Source organism: Ixodes scapularis, unplaced genomic scaffold (assembly GCF_016920785.2).
Source record: "Ixodes scapularis isolate PalLabHiFi unplaced genomic scaffold, ASM1692078v2 PGA_scaffold6__148_contigs__length_123643588, whole genome shotgun sequence".
Classification (NCBI taxonomy): Eukaryota; Metazoa; Arthropoda; class Arachnida; order Ixodida; family Ixodidae; genus Ixodes; species Ixodes scapularis.
The window spans coordinates 84,363,328-84,376,473 of NW_024609881.1; the positions used below are offsets into that span (position 1 = coordinate 84,363,328).

Genomic DNA, 13,146 nt, shown 5'->3' on the forward strand with positions numbered 1-13,146 from the left:
ACAAAGCAAAAATGGGGAAAGAAAAAGGTAAACAAAGATAAGGCGCTCAAAGCGTGATTGCTCAACCCATACAGTGACTCTAGCTCAACCTTTGTCAACACACTCAACCTGACAACGACTTTTTTTTTGCTTATATATTTTATTTTGGGGCCAAGAAGTCTCGCAGCTTCAGCGCAGCTTCAGCGGTGTTTGGGGAAAGAGCACAAGCTTTGATTCCAACAGCAAGCACTGCCTGCCCTCCCCACAGGCGCGTGCCCTTCCCCTTGCATTTGCCATCCATCCTCCACCTTTTTTTTCTTTTTTTACAGTTTTATGTTTTCAATTGCTTTTTTGCTGCGTATCCCCGTATCCCCGTGCGTGTATGCTGGCTTGGCGGTCTGCCAGCCCCACAAGGCGAGCTATGTGCTTTTGCGCTTACAGGTGCGAACCGACCAGGCACAACAAAAGTTAGCTTTCCCTTATGTTCATTCGATTTGCTATCAACTTTAGGTGGGCTATCTCTCGGGATATTACGGTAGGTGCGAATTTATTGCCTGGTGCCGCTTTCTCTGCCGTATTTACGCAGGTTTGAAGAGATGGATGCATGCTGTCTTGCTGCTTCATGAGTGACCATGTGAATATCATTTCCTTGCTTTCGATCATGCAGAGTTCTTTTAAATGTTGATGCATATTTTTAACGCGATAGCGTCAAGGAGCTTTGGTGCGCCGGCCTCTATGTCGTGCCAGAAAAGTCGACGTGACGCGAAAATCCTGATGGGTCGATAGGCTCATGACGTCACAGCCACATGACCTAGGCTCGTCTGTCTGGAGGAGTGTACAATTTCCATTCGTCGCTGAGGAGCGGAAAGTTTCCCTCCGTCGCCGAGTCCGCCCAGTGGCGCTGCGATCCTGCCCTCTTTGTTCATCTGTGGGGAATGCGTACCTCACCGCGGGGTCACCGAGAGAGAACACGCGTGCGATGCATGTGGTCCCGTCTACCCGTGCAGGGTGATCTTATTAGTCGTCGTCTTCTATGAGTGCAGATGCCGTATCTATGCCCGCCCCTGCTCGGTGACGGGGTCGGCCACGTAAGGCTGAAGCCGAGAAGGCCGAGAAGAAGACTCGGCATGCAGAGGCGATGCGCCACAAGCGGGCCAAGGATCCGGTAACGCTGTTCCACTCTTAAAGGTGAAGCTTAAGCATCCTCCGACTTTATGTTTGGTTTGTCTCTGTCATTTGTTTTTAATTTTCTCTGTTGAACATTTTCTTTGCCTAGGCTTGCTGAATGATGTGACCGGGGAGAGAGGCAAGGATGCCTGTAGCAATGCACGCCTGATGACGTGACGTTTGCCTTTTGTGACGGCCCCCCCTAAGCAACTGTACTACTCGTTGGTTGTCTGAATAAGACTGATTCTGATATAGTATCCGTGACATTTGCGTGGCTATGAAGGATGGCCACGTAGTCGTCAAAAAGAAGCAGTTCCCATTTTTTCTTTTGGAATGGGAAGGCTGCCGTTAGAACTGCTATGGCGTGATAAAATGTGCTCCTTAGAGGCACCGACCTGACTGATCAAATTTTGTGCTTGTCATCTGTCCTTACCTTCGAGTAAAAGCGTGTCGCAATAGCGCTGGCTACACCGTGCGGTATGTGCCATATGAAACCAGTTGAAACGTGAGAATGGGTGTGCCATGAATGTTCTTGTTAGGTGCTCAGCTATGCATTAAAAAAATACTTCCAGGAAAGAAAAAAGAATAAATAAATAAAGGAGTAAACAATGCTGTTTGCTCAATTGAGTGTTTAAAAGAGTGCCTTGGAAACAGTTACTGCGGTTGAATATGTACAATGGAGAAACCGACTTTGTACAGAAAAACTATAGGGCCCTAGATAGTTTGCACTTGAACTAACCCTGTTTCACAACATACAGTCATGAGCGTACCTTTGTTTTGGTGTTGGCCTTTGGGTTCTTCTTGGTGTGCTGTGCTTCCAGCGATGGCTTGCTTGCCTTCTCTTTGTTCTGGCTTGCATCCGGGTGTTTGGACGAACAGACTGCTGACAGAAAGCACGAGCCGGTGCCTTACTTATACAATACAGCCCACTTATAGGTGCTGAACGTATCTGTTGCATCGGTACTTCACAATGCTAACTGAATCACTATCCATAATTGGTCAGCCTTACACTACATTAAATGGTTACATGCTTTTGAGAGGAATAGTTTGTCAGCAATGAATTGGAGTGTATAAAAGTTGTCTCCTTAAAACACGCCACCATAAAATTTGGCGAATAACGTGAACATTAAAAAGCGCAAAGGGTGCACATTCGTTTTTGGAACTTTTTTGCGAGAAAAAGTTCCGGAAGATATATAATTTTAGGGACAAATAAGCTGGCTTCTAAATTTCGAAACTGCAAACATGTTTTGTGGCTTACATACGAAAATACAATAGGTATGTAACTAAATGTCTAAAAAGTTATAGAGAGACCTATCATCAAGTAACAAAATGTTTAGGGGATGTTGAAAACAATCGAAACAGCAGTTGTTATAAAGACAATGACAATGTTACGTGTGCACTAAATGCCTGTAGAACTTCGTCTATATTGAGAACACAAAAATGAAGACTGTTTCTCCACTTACCATAGGATGGTTGACTGGATTCGGCGCTAGACTTGCGACGCTTCTTCGCAAGTGGATTACCGCTGGAGTCTGTGCGTTCTGAAAGCAATTTCAGGAGAACAGACAAAGTTAAGGCCCCTCCAAAACCTTGACTTTCCGAAGATAAAGGAATCATACAAATCTGCCCCAGCATCGCTGCAAGTTCATAGACTATTAAAAGGACCCTAAATTGATTAAAAGGACCATTAAAGACTGCCTCAGTGATGGTGCTCATAAGTTCATAGTGCTATTAAAGGAACCATGAAACAATTAAAGGTACTATTGAAGTCGGCCTCAGCTATGCTGCCCGTGAATTCATGATTTTATTAAAGGAACCATGAAACAATTAAACAGATCATGAGAACCGGCCTCATTTATGCAACTTGTAAGTTCTTGGTTCTATTAAAAGAGCCATGAACAATTAAACGGACCATTAAAGTCAGCCTCAGCGATTCTGCATGCAAGTTCAAGGTTTCAGTAAAGGGCCCATGGAACTAATAAAGGGACCATAAAAGTCAGTTTCTGCAATGCTGCCCATAAGTTCATGGTTTCATTAAAGGAGCTACGGAACAATTAAAAGGACAATTAAAGTCAGCCTCAGCAATTCAGCACGTAATGTCATGGTTCTATTAAAGGGACCATAAAACAATTAGAAGGACCATTAAAGGGATGCTGAACCGAAATTTGTACTTCGCAAAATAAGGCCACAGATGCGTTGTGGCCAATGCATCACTCAAACATTGATGTCTCAAATGGATGGCCGTATTTTTGGAAAAGATGGGCGGGATCAAGTGAGGACTATGGCATCACAATCCTCCTGGAAGGGTTGAGAACAAGGGAAATTGGTCTCGGCTTATCCCCTCCTCGCTTCAGTTCACCAGCTCGAGGGGACGTCACATGCCTCATCGGCCTCGTCACCAGTGATCAATTGCGCACCTCCTTTCCAAAAATACGGCCATCCGTTCGAGATATTGCTGTGTGAGTGATGTTCTTGGGTTTTGCAGCGTCCTGCTATCGCTCCAGCCTTGTTTTGTGAGCTCCAAATTTCGGTTCAGCATCCCTTTAAAGTCAGTCTCAGCAATCGTGCATGCAAGTTCGTGGTTCTATTAAAGGGACCATAAAACAATTAGAAGGACCATTAAAGTGAGCCTCAGCATTTCTGCATGTAAGTTCATGCTTCCATTAATTCATTAAAAGAAGCACGAAACAAATAAATGAACCAAAAAAATCGGCCCCGGCGACGGCGCTCTTAAGTTCACGGTTATCCACTAAGGTGCCTATGAAAGCATTAAAAAGACCATGAAACTATTAAAGGGCCCATGGAACTATTAAAGGGACCATGAAAGTTGGCCTTGGCGACACTGCTCATAAGCACAGGTGAAGCGATGGGTCTAGGCCGATTCGGAAAGAACCAGTACCCGAGGATTCGGCGTCGTCCCTCCTATCGGCCGACGTCTGGTATGGATCATTGTTGTTGTTGATCTTGATCGTTAGGACCGGCACGCTCTGCGGGTGGCGTTTGGTCTCCGCCTCCTTAGTGCTGTCACCTGCTGTAATTAAAACAAAAATGTTATTAAAAAAAAAAAAAAGAAATCCTAAAACAAATTTTAATTTTTTTTTCTAAAAGTGATATTTTCATCTTCTAATGCAAAAATCACTGCAGTGTCCAATCTTTTTTTTTTTAAATGAAGTGTTAGAAAATGAGTGAAAACTAAAGCCAGTGAACTCTGATGCTTCTAGGAAATTAATTTTAGAGCTCTTCCTGTTGGCTTCGACTACTCTTGCAATACCTTCAACGATGAAGTTTGTTCGTGATGCCTTTATGGCAGACGCGGGCGAATTAGCAGTGGCATCGAAGTGGGAGAGAGCAGGGGGCGGAAAAACCCCCTCCCCTCCCCCCCACCCACCACCACCACCGTCGCCCCCCTATCTACCGAATAGTTCCGGCACCTCTGGATTACGCAACCGGAACCAAAGTTAGTTCGCGGTCCACCTCAGCAGTGGTGGGCACAACTAAAGAAGACAATTTTGAGGCTGCCTCATGATTCCCTTATGAACCATGAAATTGCTTTATAGTCTTCTTGTGAATCAAAGTAGCTTTGGGGTCTCCGTCCAGCCATAGTTTGCTCACGGTCCCACTAAGACAGCCAGAAAAAAAATGAAAAAAGACCACGAAGTTGCTTCGTGGTCCCTTTGAGACAGGTCCTCCGGCGGTAACGGTACAAAATTAATTTTTTCCGACCTCTCACAACCAGGCTGCTTTCTGGTCCCTCGTGGCGGGCGGAAGCGCAGTGCTTGGGAGACTTGAGTCGGGGCTCCCCACAGCTCGGCGCCCGCACTTTCTTCTTGGCGGGACTGGCCTCGAGAGGCTTCTCGTCCCGTTGCATAGACTCGAACGACAAGGACGACCTGGACATCGCCGATGTCGAGTGACGCCGCTTCTTCTGACGGGCGGAGACCGGCGACCCCTTCGTGTCTCTCTCTGCGGCTTGGCTGCAAGGAAACGAAAACATTGAGCAGAACGTAATAAGTTGAACAAAAGCTGCCACAGCTGGCGGCTTTTTGTTCATTCACACCTTAAGGGCTCGATCACACATACACCGCGCAGCATTGACTCGGCGCTTATGGGTTCTCAAATAGGGTTCCTAGGAACTTCCAGGCTATCCAGAATACCCTAATGGATTCCCCAATCTCTCGAATTTCCTGGACCATCTCCACCTCTACGTAAGATGTTTTTCCCACTCAGGCATTTTATTGGAAGGTTTGAGCCCCTCACTGATACATAACTATGAGCCAATCCCTCTCTAGTATGTGAATTATTGTTTAGAGGGTCCGTAGCTTCTGCATTGCTTTATTGCATCAATGCAGAGACCGGGAAGGGTTCCTCAACCGTCAGTCGAGAGGGATCAGCGTTCCTCGAGATCGAGCGCTGATGTGCCGTACTGACCAATGTTACTAGATCAACTCAGTTATGGAACTTCCCATAGACGCTGTACATTGGAGGGGGTCCGAAACCGTGTCCGATTTTTTTGCAGCTAGGTGGCGCTGCCGGCACATTATTCCACGCGTTTTCGTCTGCTACTGCTCCGCGGCTGCTTGCGAGTCCCGACTCCTCTCGAGGTTCAGCATGGTTTTTTTGTTAATTTTTGCCCTTTCGCCTATAAAAATTACAATTTGAGCATGAAAAGCGCTACGACCGTTTTGGCATACGGTTTGCATTATTGTAAAATGCTGCTGCCTTAGCTGTGCAGACAGCGCGAAGCGTTTCGAACAACCCAAATTCGTCGGCGCCAGAATCCGGTGGCTACAATCAGGGTAAGTTTGTACATACTGTAATAGTAGATGTGCCGATGACTACCAACTGCAGCAGAAACAATTTGAAAGTCGTCTTCTACTGTCAGAAAAAGCGCCACGAACATCCGTAAGCTCAGTAGGCCAGATGCAACAGCCATGTACGATCTCTACGGCAACGGCCACAAGCGCGCCGTCAATGATGATAATAGCGAGTATTAATGTGGAGCGCGCGCCCTCTAACAGGCGCCACGCAAAGGGACCCCCCCTCCAGAGCGGAGTTCCAGAACTGAGTTGGTTTAATAATGTTGGTACTGACTGTGTTATCCCGGCACGGAGATGGACATGTGAACCGGCCTCTAAAAGGGAAAGAACGGAACGACAAATGCATGCGGTTGTTTACTTTCCAATCTTTGATGCACAATGGCCATTTCCGAAGAGGGACAGTCAAAGTTTTCTGGTTGTAGAGAAAGCTAAGCCAATTTGTTTTGACAAATGTGTGTTGTACATTAATTACAAACGCTGTCCCCTCGGACACAAGTAGTACTGTTCCATTAGCTTTAGGCCCGCTTCAGACGGGGCAACTTTTCGAGCAATTTCGGAGTTCCTGGCGGGTTGTTCCCTAGCTTTCCCTAGATCAAAACAAATTGCTGAGATCGGGTCCGGCTCGAAACGGACGGGCAACTTGAACAACTTGGAGACGTTTGAAGTGGCAGCAGCCAATCAGGGACGCAATATTTTCACGTGACACCTCGTCGTGGTGATGATGACAGCTAAAGACTTAGGTAGTTCTGGTTTGAAATGGATCGGTTTTGGAAATAAGCCTTTCCAGAAAGATGAGTTAGTATTCTCAACGCCATTCAAAGATATGAGAACACGTTTTTAGCGCGTAGCTGTGCGTCTAAAAAGTGCAACAAAAATAAAATTTCATAATGATGATGGCAAGTCCTAGCAATTCGGTTGCTGCTTGTGAATGCGGCCGGCCTGTGTTGCTGGTGTTGCGACGTCAAGTTGCTGGGCGAAATTGCCCCGCTTGAAGCGGGCCTTAGCTACAAAGTTTGTCTGCCATACATGGACGCTAAACAAGTTCCATGGTAAGCAAGAGTGGTACAAGACGGATAAATTGCTGTTATTGAGACGCGAAATGCAGAGAAACATTTAGCGAAATGATATAAAAGGCGAGTGGCTAAACCATTAAAAAAAATCGTTCAGCCTTTCCACTCTTGTGAAGAAGGAAGACCAGCGGAGCTGTACTCGATACACTGTGTGCTTCTTCTTCGTCGTCGTCTGTTTTTTGCGCTGTTTCCTACAATGAATTCCCACCAACGCGCCCAACTATCCATTCTTCTATTATAGGTGGAAAGCTTGCCGCCATCTACGAGCGACGGCGGAAGCCATACTGGTTGTGTGCTTGCCACCGTCGCTTATAGATGGCGGTGGCTGTCCAGGTAGGTTTGTGTCGACATACACGGACACGATCCTGGGGAACGCAGGCCTTAACAGCTCCGCTGTAAAAACTAGCTCTGCCGGTCATAGCAAAGGTGCAAGATCATCTAATTAATATTCTACAAACATCGCAGTGATCATGTGAAACCTTCCGAACGAAAATCGTCCTAAGGGTACTTCAAAGTGACTTGAGACTTGGCCGACGGTGTGCACAGATTAAAAACTCAGAACCACAACACTCAAACAAATGTGTAGATGCAAGCAAATTGGTGAAACCCAGCGATAATGAGCGAGACCCCAGGATTAAGGAGAACACACACAATAGGCTCTCAGACTCTGTCGTGCACATTCTCGAGGTTTTTGTTCATTATGAAAAATAAGGTGTTCAAGTAAAACACCTCTTCCGCACGCCCGAGATCTCATCACAGTCAGTTAACAAAAAAAATGCAGGAATTAGGCAAGATGCTGCAACCCACATATGAAAGCTCTTGTACTCGGTTAAATGTCGGATCAAATTTAGTGCCACTGCTCAATGACGCAGTTCAAATCAGGGCACAGGTCAGATCCAGCCTGGTGTCATTGTTTCAAAGATCCAAAAACGTTACCTCAGAGGGGTAGGTACGGGTAGTGCATGCATCAGACGGTACTCACGCTGCAGGAGGCTTGAGTTTCGCCACCTGACGTTGCTTCTCGCGGTACTTCCGCTTCAGCTCTTCCAGCTGCGCCTTCATCTCCTCCTCCGTGAGATCATCCGTCGCCTCCGGTGAAGGCGGCCTTTGTTCTGCCCCCCGAGCCCCCGCAAACAAAGTCCCAGCTTCTGCAGGTCGTTCCGCAACCAACCGTGCTGTCTCCTCCGCGGCCGTCTTCCTGGTCTCTTCCAAGATACGCTGCTCTGCCAGCGCGCACAGAAGTCCGAGTCCACCCGTGCACGCCCCGTCGTACGTTGTCGCGTACCCGTCGTTCGTGTTCGGCGACGCGACCAGCCTGTCGAAGGCGTCGTCACACCCGCGTGCCGGAGTCTTTGACCGTTTTAGACCTCCGAAGCTTCCGAAGTTTGTGGCAACGCCTGCTGGCGAATCGCCGGCGAATCTTGGCATAGAATTGCCGGCGAATCTCGGCGTCAAGTTGCCGACAAATCTGGGCGGCGAACTACCGGCAAACCTTGAGCACGCCGGAGATGATGCGCTCGAGTCCCGCGCCGACGACGGCAACTCCTTCACCGATTCGAAGATGAGCGGCGGACTCGCCAGACACGATCCGGCGGCGCCCAGAAACGATGAGGGTTGCTGCTGGGCATCGTCGACTCCCTCTCTGGCATCGAACGAGTCCGTCGAATCCGTCACGATCCGGAGGGAGTCGAACAGACACACCTTGGAGCTGCCGGCAGAGTCCGAATTAGCCTCCAGCGTCGGAGGCGAAACCGGAGCCTTCGGGGATGTTGCCGGACTGAAGCTCCGCCGGCTGAACCACTCTTCGGGCCGGGAGGAAGGCGACTGCGCGCTGAGATCCGGTGGGCTCCCTTTTTCTGGAACGTCCGCCACGGAGTCGTCTGCCACCGAGTCGAGCGAGGCGGCGCATTCCGTTGGAGCGGCGGACTTCTCGAGCCGTGGCATGACGTCGCCGGTGGCGTTGCCGTTGGCTCCGGTAGTCTCGCGACCTGACGCTGCAAACTCTTCTATGCTGTCGACGAGAAGGTCTAGTCCGTGGTGGTCGATAAACTCTTGCACGCCTCGTGTCGTCTGCGTCAGGAGGACGGGTACAGAGTCGTCAATCTCACTGTCCGACGTCTCGTTGGCCTTGGTGCTCTGATGTGGAGTGAACGGCGGCACTGTTTGAATGCCGTGCTGTTCTGAATCGGGGTCAGGTCCGTACGACCGCTTCGGCGTCATCTGCGGTGACGGCTGTTGCAGAGACGGCGGTGGTGTCGTCTGCAAGGGGGGCAGGTCGTCCGTCTGGTTGGCCGAATCGGACATCTGCACGGCGTGCAGAGGCGGGGGAATGTGTTCGTCTGGCTCGTTTTCGTCCGACGTCGTCTGGCAGTCCATGTCGACCTGTGGATTACAACGTAGGGTCGTGTGACTCAAAATGCTCCCTCAAGATATCATTGCCATGTTACAATAATGAGCGGCCAAATGTTCAGGCTAACCATATCATACACTCTACTCTTCCATGGTCGCTATAGTCACGTGGCTTTTTCCAGAAGCTCACTGTGATATGACCCTAAATTATCACACCTAAGGATGAGACATGACACTTTCTATATAGCTTTGGTTGCATTAACTTCAAGGCAGCTTCAATCAAATGACAAAGTGCCCATTTAGCTTGCCGAAGTCCTAACAGTTATATGCCCATTTAGCTTGCCGAAGTCCTAACAGTTATATGACGGTAGAGGCAAAGAATGCTCACATGTTTTCCTCAGTGAGTGGACAAGTGCACCATTATTACGTGGCACCTGCCATCTGACCACAACGGCACGACACCTTCAGACAATTGCAAACCATCTGCTAGCTATATACTCCTGATAGCCGAAAAACAGAACAGCAAGGAGACTCCTTTATAAATCAACTTGTTATGGCTTGCTATGGCCAAGCCAAGCCTGTACGGCACTTGTCCTCTGTGTCAACTTTTTTGCGCCACATTGTCAAGGTTAGCATAGTTCCTGCAGAGCTCCAATGCTGCCTTAATTACTTGCACAAGCATGCAGCTTAGTTTGAAATCTTCTTCACAAGACAGCACATGCAAATGAAACACAAGATGGCGTGCCCATGCAGTAGTGCAAGGCTGAAGAAATAAACTAGCCTTGACAACATATAAAGCATGGAACTCGTACAAGTTAGTGAAATTATGTCATTCATTCCTTGTTGCCAGTTAGCTGAAGGCACTGTGAGGCCATGCCATGTTGCTCGAATAGCCTTCCTGCGACCCATTGCAATCATGTAGTTATTGCAACAAAGTGCTGTAATCAATGCGTCATACAACAAAGACATGGGTCTATGACCTCGTTATATGACACAAACCATTTGCACCACTGCCTACCGGTTTGAACATGTTTCAAAAAAGCTAACTTCTGATTGGCCAGGAACAGTCAAATGGCACACCTGTATGGCCGTGGTCACTGACATGACATGGCCACCCGCCTTGGCTTCCAACACAGAACCGTGGGAGACGCGTACAACGTCGTCATCGCTCTCTTCCGTCGTGTTGTCCGTGTCACACGATGCTTGAACCCCCTGTTCGACCAGGGGCTGGGGAAGGCAAGGGCTGTTGGACAGCAGTGGGGACGTCCCCTGGAAACAAAAACACAGGACTTAGCAGATGTCGGGCAGGGCCTGGCAGACACCTGCTGATGCTAGTGTAAGCAGGGAGAGCTCGGCACAGAAATGTAAATGTGCCTCACAGAGATTGGCAGTCACTGTCATGCCGACATAGCACCAACATGTGTCGTTAAAGAGGAAGTATTGTTTACCAGGGCACAGAACAAGGACATACCCCACAATCAGAGGCAGAGTTGCTTGAATGTGACAGGCAGAGATATGCCAGGCACAGTAGTGCCAACCTAGTATTGACCTTGGCACCAGGCCTTATCAAATTAATGCAAGCAGTGAAGGAATCGACAGCCACTGTAACTATGACATATCCCCAACATTTGCCGCAAGAGGCAAGGTATAGTTGGGCATACGCTGTAGTCTGCGTCAGAGAGAGGCACAGTTATTTTAATATTCCAGACAGATAGCCAGGTAATGCCAACATAGGCCAACATTTACATTGTAACACCAACCTAGTGCCAACTTTGGAGTTGTAACGCCACCCTAGTGCTGGCATCGGCAATAAGCAAAGTTTTCCAGGGATAATTCATAGATTGCGAAGGTTACATACAGCTCAATAATAAGCCGGATTCCTCTGGACACAATACTGGTTCAATATAAAATGAGGGCCCAGTCAAAAGCACTAGATGAGGGCATGACTGCCCAAACAGCTGTGCCTCTGATTGGAAGGTACGTCCTCACTCTATAATGCACCCTGGAAAACCATACTTTGATTGTAACAATAAAATTGGCTCCCTGTTTGGTTATTCAGCCAAGTGCATTTAAATGCAGCAGCTTTGTAAGGTGGGTAGTGCTCTTAGTTCGGGTGGTGCCTAGGGCAGAAGTTTGTATAAAAACATATTACGTCACACTTGTTTTTTTTTGTTACACTGTGTGCACTTCTCTTCAGCACCACCTGAATACAAAGCCTTTGCGCTGCATTTTCTGGGGCACCCTTTCTACCCCTCTCCACTCCACGTGCTTTCTTACACCACCTGCTTCTGTTCCTCTTGTTCCTACGTGCTGGGTCCGTAGTTCAGTACCCAGAGAACTCTGCTCCCATGCTGGTTACCGGTGTTCAATCCCTAGCACCATTTTCCTTTTTTTTTTTTTTTTCTACCGTAAAATCCCAAGAGATGCCGCACCCCCAAAAGATGGCCCATCCCTATTTTTGGCATGATTCGCTATGTTTTCTTAAACACTGAAAGACAGCCCGCTCCTAGTAATAGTAGTGTTCGGATCAATGATGGCCTCGGCGTAAATGCAGCTAGTTATCGCCATGGCGGGATATAAGCGAACGTTGCTGACTGGGAAGTACAGCCATCTTTGCTTCATTGCCCCTTGCCACCATTACAAGCTTGGAAAGGACACAACCTAAAAATAACAATTTCTTTTTTTTTTTTTTTTCAAACTTTTCTTGAATGTACACCAACAGTTATCCCATTCCATATTTTCAGCTGATTTGCTCTTGGTGTTGGGTGGGCTATCTCTCGGGATTTTACGGTAGACTGTTTAGTGGCTACAGACCGGCCGACCTACACATTTCGTGCTTACGCGGCTCCTGAGGTCGGTTGGACCTATAAAACTACTGCTTTAAAATGTTGGCAATATATTGGCATTATAGTGTCTGTCGATCTCTGGACTGCATATACTTTATTTTAATAAGGCCTAGTGCAAATGTCAGCCCTAAGTTGGCATTATAGTGCCTGGCTATTTCTGCCTGACAGATTCAAATGACTGTACCACTGATTCTGGTATATGTCATTGCTCTATGATGTGTTCAGGAAAACCATACTTCACAGTCTAACGATGAATGTTGGTGATACGCGTTGGCATTACTCTAGCTGTATATCTTTGCACTACACATCACCATTGCAAACTGCACAACCAAAGTGTCCAAAACAAAGGTATAACCTTCATTCTTTTCGATGCCTTACAACGGTATGATCGAAACCGACCTGAGAGACCTTGCCCGACGATGCAGACGAGAGCGCCGTGGCAACCATCGAGGTGCTGGTGCCCGTCGCCACCTGGTGGGCAAGGTGGTGCACGACGGCCGAGGGGTCGTACAGGTAGGATACGACAGAGGGGGCCGGCGGAGTCGCCACCGTTCCGGGCATCGCCGAGTAGGCAAACGTGGCCCCGGACACGGATAGGTCCTTTGCCGCCTCCAGGATCTCCAGCTTTGGTGGGATCGCCTCGAACATCGCCGTTGTCGCCGTGGGCTTAGCAGTCAGCGTCAGTTCCCCAAGGTTCTGCGCACGGGGACGGCGAAAACGGCGCATGGGTCTCAGAGCTGGCCATTGGTTGTCGTTCGAGTTAGGAATGCCCAAAATTTTTGAAGTCTTTCGGGAACCCGTCTAGCCATGTAAAGGCGGGACATGGGCCTAAGTTTCAAAATTTTTTGAAAAAATTCAGTTTTCAATTTTGAGGTTTTTGGTTTCAGAAACTAATTATACACCCTTACACCAAATTTC

At 48.1% G+C, this 13,146-nt stretch overlaps 1 protein-coding gene across 7 annotated transcripts in view; it reads right to left on the bottom strand.

The window, feature by feature from the left end:
• LOC8053765 overlaps nucleotides 1-13,146 on the bottom strand; it is a 229,909-nt gene that overhangs the window by 26,736 nt on the left and 190,027 nt on the right. For 4 of the 7 annotated variants that reach the window (XM_042294622.1, XM_042294620.1, XM_042294618.1 and 1 more), the window contains exons 12-18: nucleotides 12,628-12,924; nucleotides 10,463-10,651; nucleotides 8,016-9,415; nucleotides 4,870-5,120; nucleotides 4,046-4,177; nucleotides 2,610-2,687; nucleotides 1,917-2,029 (exon numbers count right to left, since the gene is read on the bottom strand). In XM_042294622.1, coding sequence (XP_042150556.1) covers nucleotides 1,917-2,029; nucleotides 2,610-2,687; nucleotides 4,046-4,177; nucleotides 4,870-5,120; nucleotides 8,016-9,415; nucleotides 10,463-10,651; nucleotides 12,628-12,924 — 2,460 coding nt within the window. The remainder of the gene's footprint in view (nucleotides 1-1,916; nucleotides 2,030-2,609; nucleotides 2,688-4,045; nucleotides 4,178-4,869; nucleotides 5,121-8,015; nucleotides 9,416-10,462; nucleotides 10,652-12,627; nucleotides 12,925-13,146) is intronic. The other 3 variants (XM_042294621.1, XM_042294619.1, XM_042294617.1) reach the window with 3 other exon arrangements.